General features: G+C 36.5%; 2 protein-coding genes across 2 annotated transcripts; both read left to right on the top strand.

The window, feature by feature from the left end:
• Positions 1-4,851: 4,851 nt before the first annotated feature.
• LOC130741244 (long chain acyl-CoA synthetase 4-like) lies at positions 4,852-12,983 on the top strand. The gene is made up of 19 exons (XM_057594088.1): positions 4,852-5,242; positions 5,648-5,711; positions 5,825-5,914; positions 6,203-6,259; positions 6,653-6,701; positions 7,378-7,454; positions 7,573-7,612; positions 7,695-7,789; positions 7,953-8,120; positions 8,317-8,427; positions 8,561-8,648; positions 8,799-8,865; positions 9,124-9,199; positions 9,298-9,415; positions 10,599-10,844; positions 10,939-11,078; positions 11,680-11,862; positions 12,228-12,347; positions 12,750-12,983. Exons 1-19 carry the CDS (start codon positions 5,103-5,105, stop codon positions 12,795-12,797), a joined length of 1,977 nt encoding a protein of 658 aa, XP_057450071.1. The 5' UTR covers positions 4,852-5,102; the 3' UTR covers positions 12,798-12,983.
• A 1,011-nt stretch (positions 12,984-13,994) lies between these two features.
• On the top strand, positions 13,995-16,147 carry LOC130735892 (probable protein phosphatase 2C 8). Its single transcript, XM_057587765.1, has 3 exons — positions 13,995-15,206; positions 15,446-15,551; positions 15,687-16,147. Exons 1-3 carry the CDS (start codon positions 14,586-14,588, stop codon positions 15,986-15,988), a joined length of 1,029 nt encoding a protein of 342 aa, XP_057443748.1. The 5' UTR covers positions 13,995-14,585; the 3' UTR covers positions 15,989-16,147.
• Positions 16,148-18,091: the final 1,944 nt, after the last annotated feature.

Raw genomic sequence — 18,091 nt, 5'->3', positions numbered from 1 at the left:
TGGGTTTCTTTGTTATTTTTACGTAACGTGTATTTGAAGATTTTACATATGGAGTACGTATTAGTGTATTACACTAGTTTTTAAAGTGAATGATGATGCTAAAGATGGGTGCCCACTAGGGTGGACACTTTTAAAAATGGTTCATGATGGACCAATGCCTAAGAACCGTTGGATAGAGGAATCGAGGAATATTCTTAAAATTAGTGGTTAGGATTGAGTTACTGTTAAAAGGGTAACAGCGTAATATCCTCTTGCTCACTCCTTAATTCTTTCCAAACTCTAGATCTGCTCTTTCATGATTCATCTACCAGATCACATGAAATTGATTGAAAATCATGGGCAGTTCCTTTGTTGATTTCTGTTTCAATCTCTTCCTGTACTTCATTTTTTAATCTTGTTGAATGACAATTGTTTTTCTTTCCATACGGGTTTAGATCTCAGTTGCATCTGTTGTTGTGACAAAGAATTATATGTCTGGGTATAGAGGAAGGAGGGAAGGAGGGTGAGGGGGACAGAGGAGTTGAAGGTGGTGAAGAGGTTGAAGGAGGACCCAGATCCTCTTCATCCGGCGCCGCCGTTCTCCCTTTGACCGACTTCCTCTCTTCCCTTTTTTCCTTCGCTTCTCTTTATGTTTCAACCTTGCCACGCCGCGCATCTACTCCTCGCCACCGTGCTTAGGGTCGCACTACGATCTTCAGCCAAGGCTACCGTGCCGCACGCCGCGCGCCGGAACCACCAGACCGCGCCTCCATCGCTGTTGATCTGCTTCTATCGTTCTCTCTCTTCCCAGGTTTCTTCTTCATGGGAACTTGTTTGGCCAGATCCGTTTCTTTTTTTCCTCTTACCCCAACACTGTTTGTTTCTTTTATAAAAAAGGTCAAGTTTCTTAAATTAAAAAAAATAATGTAATTAAAGTATTTTAAAGATGTGAATAATGATACCCAGCCTGGATTGTTGAGAGCAAAGGATGGATCAAAGAAACTCATGGATTTGGGCTGGAATTCATTTCAATCGAGGAAATTATTAAGGATGTTGTAGGGAGTTTGAAGGACAAAGGGTTCATATCTTGAATGATGCTGCTGTTATTATGCTGTAGGGAATTTTTGCTTTGCAAATTGGGAGAGTTTGAGCAAATCTAAGACAGTTGGGTGATGCCATGGAAGCTGGGAGTTTGACCAAAGGGTAAATCTGAAGGGAAAGGTAAAGTGGGAAGTGGAAAAGTCAATATTACCCTCTGGTCCACCGGTGGACCAATTTTAAAAGTGTCCACCCTAGTGGGCACCGCTAAGATGTGTCTTGTTATTTGGGTTAATAATAAAATGATTGAAGGACAAGAATTTCCTTACGGTGCCCACTAGGGTGGGGAAGTTTCAAAATGGTCCACCGGTGGACCAAGGGTCATAGTAGTAATTTACAAAATAAATAAATAAAAAGTTAAAATGTAAAAGAAAAAACCCTCTCTCCTCAGTCCTCACTCACCTCAAACACCACCGCACCACCTCTAGGACAAGTTCAGGCTGTTCAACAGTTAACACCAAGCACATAAACAATGAAACACCAAGACAATACTGATTCATATTCCCCATCATGGCACCAACACAAGTCAAAACCCAAACCCCAAAATCCAAATTTCCCTGGTTTGCTTGCAATTTCAAACACTTCTTAGTTCTTATACAGGGTTGGCAATCAAACACACCCTGAATTGGAAAACAAAAAAAAGATCTTAACTTTGATGAAAATATCTGATTTTTAAAGTACCTAGATCAGAAACAGAAAGTGGGGTTATCTGGGTGGTGATGATCAACTTGGACCCAATTTTTTTTCAAAATTAGCAAAATCAAACCACGAAACAAAATCGATGAGCTAGATTTAGAGCTTTTTTTAAGAAACAAGAAAATATTATTGAATGATAAAGGTATCATGAGAAAAACTCATGAGGAATTACAAACACAGCACAAGGGGCAAGACAACAAGGTCTGTACCACCAGGGCTAAGGAACAAAAAGGACCGAAATAGATTGAGAAAAACAATAGGCACAAACGCCAACCTGAACCAAAATTCCCCAAAAATCTGTCCTATAAAGCCAGTTCAGCACCATTAAACAAAGCTCATGCACCAGGCAGAGGGAGGCCAGCACTGGGACTAAAGTAGAGGAACCATCACGAATTAACCAGCAATCAAAGCCCCTCACAGCAGGTTGATGAGCCCACCATCTCAACAGCTCTGTTTCCCCAAAGGCTACGGCGGCTACTCCGTACATCTCAGCTTCGGAACACGATCGTGGCGTCCGTTTCTCCAAAAGCTTTCTCTTTTTCCCGGAAAACCCAGTTGCAGGGCGGCGGGCTCGCCGGAAATCGCCTCCGGCGGCGGCTCACGGCGGAGGGTGGCGGAACGGAAAATTGGTTGATGGGTTTTGTTGCGGACGATGAGGGGAGTGCAATGGTGGTGTTGGTTTCTCTAAACGATGAGTGATTCGCCGGAGATCGAGGGTTGAAGGTGGCGGTGGTTAGGGTTCTGTCTTCTCTGTTTTACATCGTCCATGGGAGGTGGTGGTGGTGCAGCGGTACTCGCTGGTACCAGGGTGCAGAGACCACGGTGGTTGCTGCCTCGTGTTCGCCGGAAACGGAAGAAGGAGGGGGAAGCCAGAGAAGAGAAGAGAAATAGGATGGACGTAGGAGGGAAGCCACAACTGAAGAAGAGGGGATTTTACAAAATTGGGGGTTTAGGGTTTTCCAGTGGAAGGAAGTTCTGGTCCTGCTGTCGGAGATGTGTTCAGATCGAGCAACTGCGTTTAGGATTTCATCGCCGGCCACCATAGTGCCTTCCAGAAGCTTTGTGAGAGAGGGGTTGGGTGTTGGACTTGGATCAGATTGAATTGTCATTTACGTTTATGCCCTTTTTACTTCTATTTCATCTCCACCGTTAATTTAAGGAATATTCTAAGAATCTTTGATCTAATGGTGTTTGATCACTGGTCCATGGGTGGACCACTTTGAAACTTCCCCACCCTAGTGGGCACCTTTACTTAAAACATATTAAGTAAACTGTATTTTGAAGAACTTATTTAATCTTATAGTATAACTTATTTGTGTTGTTATTTGTGTAGATTATGAGAATAGTTATGGTCTATTTTTTAATAGGTTTTTTTCATTAGTTTGTTTTTTGAAACTCATTAGTTTGTAGTTTGTGAATAAGAATTTATAAGTTTTAATGAAGTTTTTATATATTTTATTTAGTTGTTTACTTTAGACACTATAAATAATAAATTTGAAGTGGCGTTTATGATTTGACTTAAGCGTCGATATTAAAATATCACACATTATTAATTGAACAAACATGACAACTTGGAAGAGCAAAACTAATGGGAAAATTTTGGAGTGCCTTTTGTTGATTTGTTTTTTAGTAGTGGATAAGGAAATGATCCAGGGCTTATGTTGAGTTCATTCTAAGAAAGTAAACATTAGGCTTCTCAATAATATAGTATTATTGAATTGATAGCTTTTAATGACATTGTTGGGAGTTTGTTTATATGTACTCCCTTTGATAGCTTTTAATGATATTGTTAGAGTTTGTTAATAGGTTTCAACTTTAAATAGATATTATTGACGGGTGTGAAGTGGTCCATTGATGCACCACAAGTAACTCTCTTTGATATGATTATTTTTACAATGAAAGGTTGAGATTATTTATCCATTATCGTCCGTAGGTAATTACAACTGACAAATCACGTGTCTCACTCTAGTAGAATGAATCACGATCTTGATCCATTCGACTAGAGGCCTTATCATATTGTTTGAATACTCGAGTCCCTACGTTATAGAGGTTTAGTCAAGTCCTGACTCCCATAACAACTTTTTACGTACTGTATGGATATTCACCAAATTACGAGTTATCTTCAACATATCTCAGTTTTGATCGGATGGCGAATAATTTCTTCATCATAACCATAACAAATATAAGTCTATCACCTACACCGAGTTTGATCATTGCTGACTATAAATAAAGGGTCATCTACATAAATTAGGTATTTAACTTTTTAATGAATTTTAACACTCTATTCGATCAGGATTATTTGATTGCAGCACAAGACTGTTTATTCAATCTTCATCCAAGAAGGTTCTCTATTATCATGTTCAAAAGTCAAAGCACACCTTTTTTGTTCTACATATAAGCTTAATATTAAAAAACATATAAATCATGTTCATGAATAAAAAAAACAGGAAAAGACAGCTTTGAAGATAAACCATATCTCTTGAAGTCAAAATTAATTAAATAACTTTTTATGTTACTGAGATAAGATAAGATCTATCCTTTAAACGTGATAATAACTTCAAGAACAAGTCCAATTATTTTTAAAATTTCTGTTATTTTTTCCTCTTAATGACTGACTTAATGTACCAAAAAAAGCAAAGAATTAAATAATTGTAGACTAAGCGTGTAAATAAGTGCTATACAATTATCCAATGATAATTTAAACATCATTATCAAGTTAAAATAAAAATAAAAAATAATTCTATGTAAATATTTATGTAAAGTTGTTTACCCTTAAAATTATAACAACTAATTAAATTAAATAAAAAAACAAAAGTAGGAGAGAAATGTTCACCAACCTTTTGAAATCTTATTGATAAAAAAAGGTTAGCTTATGACCTTAACAAACCTAAAACATTATGGAAATTTGGAAAAGTCCTCTATCAATTAGTAAATAGCAACAAACTTATCCCAAAAAATATGAAGTATAAATTAGATAGAAAGGTGAAAATTGAAAAGGTGCGTAATAGATCAGATCGGGTATTTTTGTTGACCAATCAAAACCTAATTCATTTAATTTAAAACTCTCTTTGACAGCGAAAAGAAGCAGAAGCAGAGCCAAGTCCCATACCCATAAGTCCATAACCACACCACCTTCCCTTGGCTTCTACACGAGTACTCATTCTGCAAGTCTTCACCGGCATTCACTCTCACGCGGAAACTCCACCAAACTCGCCTTTAAATCCTCTCTCTCTCTTCTCTGCTTCGTTCCAGTTCCAGTTCCGAACACTTTGGCTTTCATATTCTTCAATCAGAGGAGAAAGAGAATATTCAGTCACACAGACACAGTCATGCCGCAGAAGAGATTCATCATTGAAGTTGAAAAAGCCAAGGAGGCGACTCCGTCGAGGGGACCTGTGTACCGCAGCCTCTTCGCCAAGGATGGATTCCCTTCCATCGAAGGTCTCTATAGCTGCTGGGATGTTTTCCGGTCAGATTTCATAATTCATACCTCACTTGCTTCTTCTTTCAATTTAGATTCAAAGATTAGGAACGATTCAAAATCAACTCAATTTCATTCATATCATGGATTTCATAGTTGACATTTAATGCTGCTCGCTCGATGCATTGATTATCGCTTTCTGTTATTTTTTCATGTTAGGTAGAATGTCAATTTGAACTCACTGCTAGGAACAGTGAAACTAGTGATTTCGTAAACCAGAGCTTGTTATTCAGTTTTTTTTCTTCCGATGTTGAAACAAATATTATTCAACTTTGAGGACTTGAATATATGGTTTGATTTCACTTGATTTATTGATCCAGCTTTATATCATGTTTAATAGAATTAAGTGCTTGTACTGGTCATTTAAGTTCTGATTGTATTGTAATTTTGCAGGACTTCGGTTGACAAATATCCCAACAATCCAATGCTTGGTGTCCGCGAAATTGTCGATGGGAAGGTAAAGTCTTGTTTACTGTCAAAGTTTTGTGTTCTGGAAATTTTCTTGCCATTGGTTGACTGCTTATGGCTTTTGGCTGACTTCAATTTTTTTTCTTCTATGAATCCTTATAGCATGGCAAGTACAAGTGGCAAACTTATAAACAAGTGTATGACCTTGTGATCAAAGTTGGAAATTCCATCCGCAGCTGTGGTTATGGAGAAGTAAGTCAACCATGTCCTTGTTAGAAGAAAACGAAACCATTGTTTTTCAGTTTTATTAATAATATTATCTTCTTTTAATGTGTTACTTATCAGTATCAGAAAATATGTCCTTGATAGTGTTGCTATATGCATGTGCACGAATAGCTCAGTAGTGAATTACTTATCAGAAACATGGCCATATTAATTCAAATAGCTGGTTGTTGTTTTATTTGATTTTGGTTTTTCATTTTTGCAGATAATTATCATTTATTGTGCTTTGTTCTTATTTCATAAATTGATGGTTTGCAGGGTGTTAAATGCGGAATTTATGGTGCCAATAGCCCAGAGTGGATTATGAGCATGGAGGTAAATTTAATTTTGAATTTCTTTCCTCTTAGCTATCTTTTTAATTTTTTTTTCCTGCTAATTTTTCTATTTTGTTTCTTGTAGGTTTATATAATAACATTTTTCGCGTTGTTTATTTGTTGTTGTTTATTTCTATGTCTACTGTTTTGTGTCTATTGTTTCTCTGGTTGTTTATAGTCCATATTGATTATAAAAGAGAATAAGGTATTTCTGGATTGAAACTTAGCCTCTTCTATTGAATGCCTACTTTCTACACAGAGTTCCACTTCTGTTATTTTTTGATCTTATGCTTATATGGGGCTAGTGACGTGCGTCCCTGGTCACCTAGCAACAATGTTCCTTTACTAGCTTCTTCCATTCATTGGCTTTTAACATATTGCCAAATAAATGCAGGCCTGCAATGCTCATGGACTTTATTGTGTTCCTTTGTATGATACCCTAGGTATGTTCGTACCTTCTTTAGCTTGTTTTAGACTATGATGATGTTCTTACCCTACTGCAATTGAAATTTTCTTTTCAAATTTATTGTACATGGGATTTGCTACTTTGATGTGTGAAAAGTTCCAACATTTATGGCAATGTGGCATTTTTTTTGTTTAACTTTTACCAACAATAAATAAGTTCACTAATTCATGCACTGTTGGAAAATTTCTCTGTTTTATGAACAAAGTATTTCTAATAAGATATGTAAGTGCAAAGTCCACACATATTGAGAACTTATTATGTCTATCTGTTCCTGTTTTTTTAAGAACAAATGACCGAGTTCACTCATCTGTACCCTTTTGAAAATCTTGCCTAATTTATCGAAAAACTTGTTTTTTTTTTCTAACTAAAATTAAGTAAGACATAAGTACATAACTTACAACAAAACCTGTCAATCACGGAAAGTTGTGATAATTGTCTGAAATTCACTACCATGCAGAAAAATTCAAATTGTGCTTGGTATGGGTAGAATGTCCCATTGTGCAGACATTCATAATCTGTTACGAGAAGTTTCTTAGTTCCTTTTTTGCATGTCACCAAGAATACACACACTAGCCTAATACTTTCATATCTGTTGCTCTAATTTTAAAATCTTAATTATCACTGACTTTGGCACTTTCATATGTACGACTTAGGTGCTGGGGCTGTAGAATTTATTATATCCCATGCAGAAGTCTCAATCGCATTTGTTGAAGAAAAGAAGATACCTGAGGTTTGTCTATTGAAATGGTCTATTTTGTAGCAATCTATTGTTAGGAATGATTAGAGAGTTATTTACCATTCTCGCGAAGCAGTCAGTATAGCTCGTATATTTGTTTTTGAAATTTCAGCTATTGAAGACATTTCCAAATGCGGCAAAGTATCTAAAGAGTAGGTTTTGCCGATTATCTTTTTTCTGTCCTAAAATTCATATCCATTAGAAAGAGGCAATAACTTTTATATCTTTGTACAGCACTTGTGAGTTTCGGAAAGGTTACCCCTGAACAAAAGCAAGAAGTTGAACAGTATGGGTCGGCAATATATTCATGGGATGAATTTTTACAACTGGTAGGTTATCCATTTACATATTGTTACCCTTTTTCTGCCATTAATGCTAAAATTGATGTGAAAACTCATTTCAGTCTTGACCAGTAGGTAGTAATGTCTCTTTTGCTACTTTTGGGACATTTTGTGGTTACCAATCCTAATTCAATTCTTATGTCTGCCACAGGGTGACAATCAGAGTTTTGATCTTCCTGAGAAGAAAAGGAGTGATATCTGCACAATAATGTATACCAGTGGAACTACTGGTGATCCCAAGGGAGTGTTGATATCCAATGAGAGTATCATTACCCTCCTTGCAGGGGTTAAGCGATTTTTGGATAGTGCCAATGAAAATGTGAGTCGGTTTCTTAATTACATCTGATTTTACCTGTAGTTACCTAAATACCCTTTAAAAACGCAATTTGTTTTCATTTAAGTTTGTATCTCATTTGAATGGTCTGGATTTCATTTTTTTCCGTTTTAGGAGACTAAATTCTTAGCTGTCTTTTTATTGACTCTCATAATCCCCCCTCTTTTTTCCTTTTTTGCAGTTGCATGTGACGGATGTATACTTATCATACCTTCCTCTTGCACATATATTTGATAGGGTTATTGAGGAGACATTCATATGGCATGGTGCCTCAATAGGTTTCTGGCGTGGGGTGAGTCTATGTGCTAAATTGGTCGTTATTGACTGAAGATTTAATGTGATAATTGAACTTTAGATTTGATTTTATCCCCAAAAAAAGCCAAATTTTGGATTTGGATTGACCATCATCTACACAATGGCTGCAGGATGTTAAATTGTTAATTGAAGACCTTGGGGAACTAAAACCAACTATTTTCTGTGCTGTTCCCCGTGTGCTTGACAGAGTGTACTCAGGTGAACTATCTTTCTAGCATCATATGATATTGCTGGTCAAGTTGTGATTCAGGAGAACAAACCTACAGCACAAATTATTTGTTGATCATTGAAATGATATTTTTCTTACATTCCATGCATTAGGATTCTGAAACTTCATATGATACACAGGTTTGACACAAAAGATTTCTTCTGGGGGCTTCCTAAAGAAGACATTATTCAGCTGTGCTTACTCATAGTAAGTAATGTTATTGTAAATGATTACTTGAGTCTGGGGATATATTTATATTTATAAACCAACAATAAAAAATCATCTATCACAGATCCTCTGTAAGATATTTGGAAACTACAAATGTTCCTGTATCAAATCACATACATTCTCATTTATAGTATTAATATTTTTCTTAGGTTCCCCACTTGCTCTACTGAATTATTGTTTGTCCCTTAGTAAGCATTGCAATATTCTAATTATATAACTGCTGGGAATTGGTGGCAGTAAGTTGAATAACATGAAGAAAGGGTCTAAGCACGAGGAGGCATCTCCACTTGTTGACAGAATCGTGTTTGATAAGGTAGCAAATTTATTAATTTTAATTCCATAATCCCTCAGTTTGGTAGTTCTTATTTTATCTTTTTTTTGTAAATGCTAATGGTTTTGCAACATGATCAGGTAAAGCAAGGTTTAGGGGGTAGGGTACGTCTTATTTTGTCAGGAGCCGCACCTCTAGCTTCGCATGTGGAAGCATACTTACGGGTGGTGACCTGTGCTCATGTCCTACAAGGATACGGTATGTTCTTTTAATTTTGAAAGTCAAACTTGCACCATGCCATCTGTTTTGAAAAATCAAATTACTGAATTCAAATAGTCCAGTTAGTTATAAGCCAGTTGAAATAAACAATTTCTACTTAACAATGGTTGGTCTTTTTTGTTTTAAGTTTGTTTTGATTAAAGAAAGACAAATTTCAATCTGGTGCCAATGCTATTTTCATATGATACAAACAACATATTCTAAATAATGAATTTATTTTTGTATAGAGGAAAGTAATAATGTGTTGGAGAGAATCGCAAGTCTCGTAAAATTTTCTAGAGAGTATCTGTCAGTCCAAAAGAAAAGTTGGTAGAATGAGGGCAGTTTAAATTTATTTATTTGTTATAATCACTTAAAATTTAAGAAACCAGTCCTTATTTGATTAGTTTAGTCTGTCACACATTATCTCAATAAAAAATCTATTAAAAAACTGGTTTATTTATTTGAACCAAAAGTTTCCTTATTTTCCTCCTCTTGTCGTTTTACTTAATTTGATATTAAACTCCCAATTTTTTGACAAACGGAACTGTTTAAAACCAATTTAAATTTATACAGAACCACATTACCATTTTGGCACTTTCAACTTAAAACAGTTCTCAGCCCATTCTGAATTTCCCAAATTGTTACTGAAGATTGGTTCTAATGGGTAATTACTAATTAGCATGTTTTGATACTGTAATTTATTTACTTTATGTCTATCTGAAAGTATTTATTATGTACAATTTAAATTAATACAATAATACTATTATAAACAACTATAGAAAAATGTAAATCACTAGTCTTTAGCATCACCATGATTGTGGAGCTCCTTGTCTGCTTACAAAGATTATCATATAGCAATGGATGTGTGGCAACAATTGTTTCATAGAAGTAGCCAATATTTGCATAAATAAGATGTATTCCTCGCATCAACCATGTCTTTCCCAAGACCTCAAGCCATTGAAGCAAATAGCAAGTTGTTCTAGATTAATTTATTGTATGCTAAAATGTAAATATAAATGATGTCTAACTGAAATCTATGAGGAAGTTATTCTGATGCCTCATCACTCTTATATAGCGTGAAAGTTCAGAATATAATGTAGTTATTAGAATGTTGACTTTTTTATGGCTCTTGTACTTGACTGTGGAGTTGACCAATTTGTTTGTGTTAAAATAAAAATAGGTCTGACTGAAACCTGTGCGGGAACCTTTGTTTCATTACCAAATGAAATTGAAATGCTTGGAACAGTGGGCCCTCCTGTACCAAATGTAGATGTGTGCCTGGAATCTGTTCCTGAAATGGGATACGATGCTCTTTCAAGCACACCAAGAGGAGAAATTTGCGTGAAGGGAAATACCTTGTTTTCGGGGTACCACAAACGTGAAGACCTCACAAAAGAGGTTTTGATCGATGGATGGTTCCATACAGGTTATTTCATTCATGTTTTCCAAAATTGAAGTTTAGAGATACTCTTTTAAATTGGCTGGGGTCACCTTGTTTCTCATGAGTGATGATTCAACAGGGGATATTGGAGAGTGGCAACCTAATGGAAGCATGAAAATTATTGATCGGAAGAAGAATATATTTAAGCTTTCACAAGGAGAATACGTCGCTGTTGAAAACCTGGAGAATATATATGGTCAAGTTTCTTCTATTGAATCAGTATGTCCTGACAACCCTTCCCAACGTTTTAGTGTCCTAGCTTGCTGTGAATTTTTTGTCCATAGAAATTTGGAAAAATATGTGGTATGTGGAAGATGATCTGTTGCACATATAAAAGGGGGTAAAGGTGATCAGAAACTGTTACTCATACTAGAGCTGATGAGCTCAGTGGTTCATCTATTAAAATAAATCACTTATAGATTTAGATATTTTCCTCTTGTGCCTAAACATATCCAAATTGCATGTTCGTTTCTTTGTTGCACATGTTATTCTTTGACCATATTAAGCTTCTTGAAATATTTACCATCTACATGCATACTGTATGTTGTGCACACATACTGATGTGTGCTGATCTAATGAATAATAGATTCTGCATTTGTTGTAATTCATTGTAATCATCTGCCCAATTTAAGAGGTAGGATTGTTCTTTTGCCATATACCTGTACAATAATTTTTTGTGATTTGTGACATCCACTTGTATAATGTCAAATGGTTTAGTTCTGTACATAGACAGAAACAGATCTTTAATTTCAGCTTCATTTCATGAGCTGAAATTGTTCTGCCCCATACTGATTTGAATTTTTTTTCTCCTCTGTTTCAGATATGGGTTTATGGAAACAGTTTCGAGTCCTTCCTTGTTGCTGTTGTTACACCCAGACAGCAAGCACTTGAACATTGGGCAGGAGAGAATGGTATATCCTTGGATTTCGATTCTCTCTGCAAAGATTCTAGGGCAAAAAGTTACGTGCTTGGAGAGCTCTCAAAGATTGCAAAGGAAAAGAAGGTCCTGTCTAATTTAAGTTCTTATAAAATTGTTCTAATTTGTTATGTTTGGAGTGTATATTTGTGTATAAAATGTGTGATTAAATTTCATGTGCGTGGTTGTCTTGCAACTTCCATGGTTATTTATACTTCACAGACAAAATACTTCTCAAATAAAAGAAAATGGAAAATATGAACCATCTGATCAAGTGGTGAATATAAATCAATGTTTTGACGAAGCAAAACCAGTATGTCCAAAGGATTATTTAAGTTAGTCTGTGTTTGATCTTGCTCTGGCATCAATTGGTTCTATTCTATATGTATGTGTGTTTGTGTTCATGCGTACATTTTCTGAAGCTTTGTGGGCCATACAATTTTTTTTTGCAGTTGAAAGGTTTTGAGTTTATAAGAGCAGTTCATCTTGACCCAGTACCATTTGACATGGAACGTGACCTTATCACTCCAACATACAAGAAGAAGAGGCCTCAGCTTCTTAAATACTATCAGGTACAAGTCAAATTCTCCGGATTTCGTTTCGCTTCATGTTAAATAGAATGGGTAGTGCAGTGGTATCGCCTTCATCAATGAAAGGTTCTCAATTTTTTATTTATTTATGTCCCTTGGTATTTTCTTTCTACCAAGCAATAAATAAGAAAAGGTGAGAAATCTCAATCAATTCCAGTTGTACTAATTGAGTTACTACTAGGCAGTGTCATCACTTCACATCCTTACGGTCCTATGGTTGTATTTTTTGCAATGAATGATAATGGAAATACTAATGTAATTGTATCATTGTTTAGCCAACCTACCACCATTACTTTAATATCATTGTTTAAAAATGGGAAGGGTAAGCTAATTAGCCATATACTGACTCTGCTAGTACTGACTGCAATTTTTTTTGGTGCACAGGAAATCATTGATAACATGTACAAGAGTGGAAGTAAACCCAGTGCCTGAGGAATGCTTTGGGGTTTTGATTCCATGGAGATAATTATTTTTCCCCATGTGATTGTACTTGCTTTAATTTGTTTCGTTTTGGTGACTTTATCTGTACATATGATTATTCAAAGATGGCAGATAATATTTTAATGTACAAGATACCAAAATATAAAATTTAAATTTGAACAGATTATTTATGACGAAGTTACATGCAGCATTTTTTTAGGCATGTATTGTTACACTCGGTGAAATTTAACAATAAGTTACGCTTGCAACTGTGTTTCCTCATATGGTCATGGTACAGACAGTTGGTCCAACTAGTTGGACAGTTGGACCAACGATGATAACAATTATGAGATTTTACCTATTTTCATAGTAAAAGACGTTATATCTTCCAGGGAATAAAATTACTATACAGTCATTAGTTTTATAATAACACACTTTTCTCATGTCTTCTAAAGGAATATATTGTATTACACTCAAAATCAAACTATATCTAGATAGTGTAAGAAATAAGAGAAATGTGAGATATGATAAGTGATGTGATAGAGATAGAAAGAAAAAGTTGGTGGAAAAGAGATGGTAGAGAATTAGACATGTGACTAAATCAAAATCCTAGAGAAATATAAGCGATATATGAAAAAAAGTTTGTGGGCATGATATGAAAGGGAAATTGAGATGTGAATAAATCAAAACTCATTTTAATGAATCCCAACTCCTCGATACTTTCTAGTTTGATTATTTTATAAAAAAAATTCACCAAGAAAAATGATTAATTGTAAAAAGATGGGTTGCGTATTGTTTCCCGATACAAATGTCCACAAGGCCCATTATTGTTCGAGTCGGCTCATAGGATTCACAACCAAACTAGTCGGCTCATAGGATTCACAACCAAGTGAACGTCGTGTTTGTTAGCTAGGATGATCGGAGCGGTGTCATCTCTCATCCAATCGCTAACTGAGCAAAGTAAGTTGACAAAGTTAATGATTTAAAAAGCTTTCCAAATGTAGTCGTCATCTCAGAAGCTACTTATGGTACTAAGACAAAGTGCTTCCATTACACTTCATATCAAACTCTATATTTTCACTAAGGCAAAGTGCTTTCATTTGTTAGAGTCTCACATTGGCTAAAGATAAGGTCAATCATTAAGTGCTTATAAATGATAGTGCAAACATCAACTCTTGAGCTAGCTTTTAGATTGAGTTAGGCCTCATATCAAGCTTTATTCTGTCACTAATGCAAAGTGCAACAACAAACTTCATTACTTCTCACATGAGGATTGAAATTGAACACACAACTTTTTTGTCCTTACTAAGTCAGTCAATAACATGTTGGTGAATGACTTAAAGTGATGTGTGAAAGACAACAAAAATCGATGAAGTGGAGGGCGTCAGGCAGGCGTGAACGCCTGACGTATCTTTTAACAAAGTTTCCCAGGCCACGCCTTCCCCTCCTGAATCCAGTATTTTCCGGATAGGCTGCCACGTATTGAAATCACAAACCAGAGCTCTCCACGTTTTCCTCATATAAATCCAAAATGGAAACAGAGCTGTACGCTTCAGATTTAACTCTTCAACATCGGGGACTACCCTGCTTCGTGTCATCGTCTCACGTATACAAAACCAAAGTTAGACACAAAGACTTTCCTCTTCAAACAGGAAACAATAACTCATCAAAGAAAATACAAAGCAAAAGACATTGAAGCTGAACAGAGCGTGCTGTATGGTATGGTGAAGGAAGCCATAACAATATGTTGTGAAAAAGCTGATCGTGTAACACAAAACTACTGTATACGAATAGTATACCATGGAGGAGGGTGATACTGATCATATTATTACTACTACTACCAAAACCAAAACCAAAGAAATTGAACGACGCTTCAATAATTACAGAAGGAAGAGAAAGCGACCTTGTAAGGTCGCTTCAATCCCCACAAGCGTCCAACACAAGTTCACCGACAACAAAAACACCGCCACCGCATCACATGGTTTCATTTCCGTGATCGGCCGCCGGAGAGCGATGGAGGACGCTGTCAGGGTGGTTCCTCGTTTCGTCACGGCCGAGCACAGCCCGTCGGGATATGATTTCTTTGCTGTTTACGATGGTCATGGAGGGACGGTGGTGGCCAACGCTTGCCGTGAGAGGATGCACTTGTTGCTGGCGGAGGAGGTGAAGCAGGGGTTGGCGAGCGGGGATCAGGGGTTTGATTGGTTCAGAGCCATGTATTCGTGTTTCATGAGGATGGACAACGAGATCGGTGGTGGTGGAGGGGATGATGACGTGACCGTGGGTGAAGGGAACACGGCGGGTTCTACGGCAGCGGTGGTGGTTGTCGGGAAGGAGGAGATCGTGGTGGCGAATTGTGGGGACTCAAGGGCGGTGTTGTGCCGTGGCGGTTTAGCTATTCAACTTTCACGTGATCACAAGGTGAGATGAGAGTCACATTTTATTTACTACTAAAGAAAGGGTCTTAAAAAAAAAGACTCTAGTTAAAGTTTGAGTTATCCTAATTCGTAGAAATGAACCAATAATCTAATAATTGTTCAATTTATTTCAAATATCATTGATTCACCTAAAATTATGATGATTTAACTCAAACTTTTGCTTAGGGTTATTTAGACAATTCGTATAACGGGGTTTGTTTGTTGTTTGCTTGATTGAATCAGCCTGATCTTCCGGATGAAAAAGAGAGGATTGAAGCGGCAGGGGGAAGAGTGATTGGTTGGAACGGGAATCGCGTTTTAGGAGTACTTGCAACTTCCAGATCCATAGGTAAATGCCTCACTTCAAGCTTTATGTACGTAATTATATTGCATGGTGTTTGTGTAAATACTTAAGTGACAATAATGTAAACTGTGAAGCAAGCAATACTTGAAAGATCAAAACTGGAAATGTATGCTGATGCAGGTGATCACTGCATGAAACCTTTTGTGATATCAAAACCAGAGATCAATGTGGACGCAAGAACAGAGTTAGATGAGTTTCTAGTGGTGGCGACTGACGGTCTATGGGATGTAGTGACCAACGAGTATGTATGTGAAGTGGTAAGAAGTTGCCTAAGAGGGCAAATGAGGAGGAATATGATAAAACATGAATCAACTAGAAGTGATCATGCAGCAGAGGCGGCAACGTTGTTGGCGGAGTTGGCAATGGCTAGGGGAAGCAAAGACAACATCAGTATCATAGTTATACAGCTCCAGAGCCATTAATTCAACCGCCTAGTTTTATTTATTTACATTTCCTCCTACTGTTTAATCTGATTCTCTCTTTTAATTTTTCACCTCTAATTTCTCTATCGACCCAAGCCAAGCTGTCTTTTGTTAAAATTTACTAATTTATATTAGGCTCTCTTCAGAGTTTTAAAAGAAAGGAACACACTTAAATTGAAAAATGTTGGGTTGACATTTCATTTTCACCTTCAACTTAGATAAATAATAAGGGAAAAGAGAGAAATGAGTAATATTTGTTATATGATTAGAAATGCAGTGAAATATGAACAAAAATGCAAAGTGGAAAATTATCGTGTGCATAAATCTTATTTTTATCATGAACATATAAGTTATTTCCTTTACTCAAGGACTCCTTTAGAGTCTTTGAGAGTAAAAGTAAGCGTCGGTCGGCCAGCCAGCTAAATCAACGCTAAAGTGTAGTTGCCCTCACAAGCTGATGTTAAGTTAAGTTTCAGTTGGTTTAATTAATTGGCAAACTTAAAAATGCTGATTGTGTTTTAAATAGCAGTCATGCCCCCCTTATAGTGACCAATGATAAGATGCTATGGTGCAATGTCATCTATTTGACCAATAAATTTTTATGTTCTAAGTTGGGGTCCTTAAACTTCTTAAGTCTTGCATTTTATCCCACAACTAAATCCCACCAATTAATTTGACCCTAAGTAAATCCCCAAATTTAGTAAATATGTAATTACCTTCAACCATTTCTACCTATCTAAAAAAAAACCTTCGACCATCCCTCTCTCCCTTTGATGAACACGATGAAGATCATGAACATGAAGAGTGAAGAGAGATGAGAGATGAGAACTGCGAATAAGAGAAGGGAAAGGAGGAAGAAGACCACCGCTGGCAGGTTGAACGAATGAAGAGATCGTCGCCGCAACCATAGCACCACCACCCAGTCGAACCGCGTGCATTCATCCCCTTACTCAAACCCAGAAAAAAGAAAACCCAAGATAAATACTGATGAAGACTAGAGGCTTAAACACATAGGAAGGAAAAAATTCAAACTTTTCATTTGGGGCTGGTTTAAAAAAACCAGAGGCTTCAAGAAAAAGGTTAATCAGTGTTCTATAATGCAGATTTGCAAGTAAAGCTTCAAGAAAAAGAATAACTTGATGAACTTTCTTCCGTGGATGTTGCCTTCGTCTATGAATATGCGTCCTTTTCTGGAGGATCCTTTCATTGTTTGTTAATATTAATCCTTCCTTACACTCATAAAAAAGGATGCATATAATTAATAGGTTAGAGGTGGAGGCAATGAAGAGAAAGCAGAGGATGGAAAAAATGGGAATTTGAAATTTGAGAAGCCAAAAGGTTATTACTTCAAATCAAGGATAGATTTGAGAATTATAATGTTCATCTAACAGGAAGTGATAAATAGTTGAGAATCATGGTGTGTTGGGAAGGAGGCTTGGGGGTTGAAGGTTGGATAATTTCTCGGGTTTGGGTTGGAGGAAGGTGTGGGTTTCAGGAAATAGGGAAAAAGAAGAACTGGAAGATGCATGAATCCGTAAAGGAGAAAATGTGTACTTTGTTTTAATGATTTGTGGGTTAAAGGTGTTTGAGGAAGATGAAGATCATAAATAATTCAATATGATGAACACTAAAGTTGAGGGACCATATTTGGAATTTTAGAAGTTACAATGACATGGCACCCACAAGACACCCACTTACACATGACATTCATTTATTGGGTAATACAGAAACAACATTGTAACCCCCTCCCATGAACCATCATGTAAAAGTTTGCCTAATTATTTAATGATATAAAAACATGAAAAAATGTCAGTTCAACGACATCTTCGGCGTGCAACGTTATAATGCTCACGAGTGAGATAAGGGTGACATTTTAATAAAAATGTAAATGTAATCGAAGAGATGAATTTCTAGGGCCTGTTGGTACAGACGTTGTGGATGTATTATCGATCAAATGGAGGGGTTTGGCAGCATAATAGGACATGGTGGCAAAGGTAGTATGAGAGGGTTTTAGGAACTGGAACATTGACGTGATCATCATGTCTTACAAGGTTTTTGCTCTTCGATTTGAGGAGAGCTAGGGTTAAACACTTTATACATGAG

This window comes from Lotus japonicus, chromosome 2, assembly GCF_012489685.1.
Source record: "Lotus japonicus ecotype B-129 chromosome 2, LjGifu_v1.2".
Lineage (NCBI taxonomy): Eukaryota > Viridiplantae > Streptophyta > Magnoliopsida > Fabales > Fabaceae > Lotus > Lotus japonicus.
This window is presented reverse-complemented; position numbering and strand designations above follow the sequence as displayed.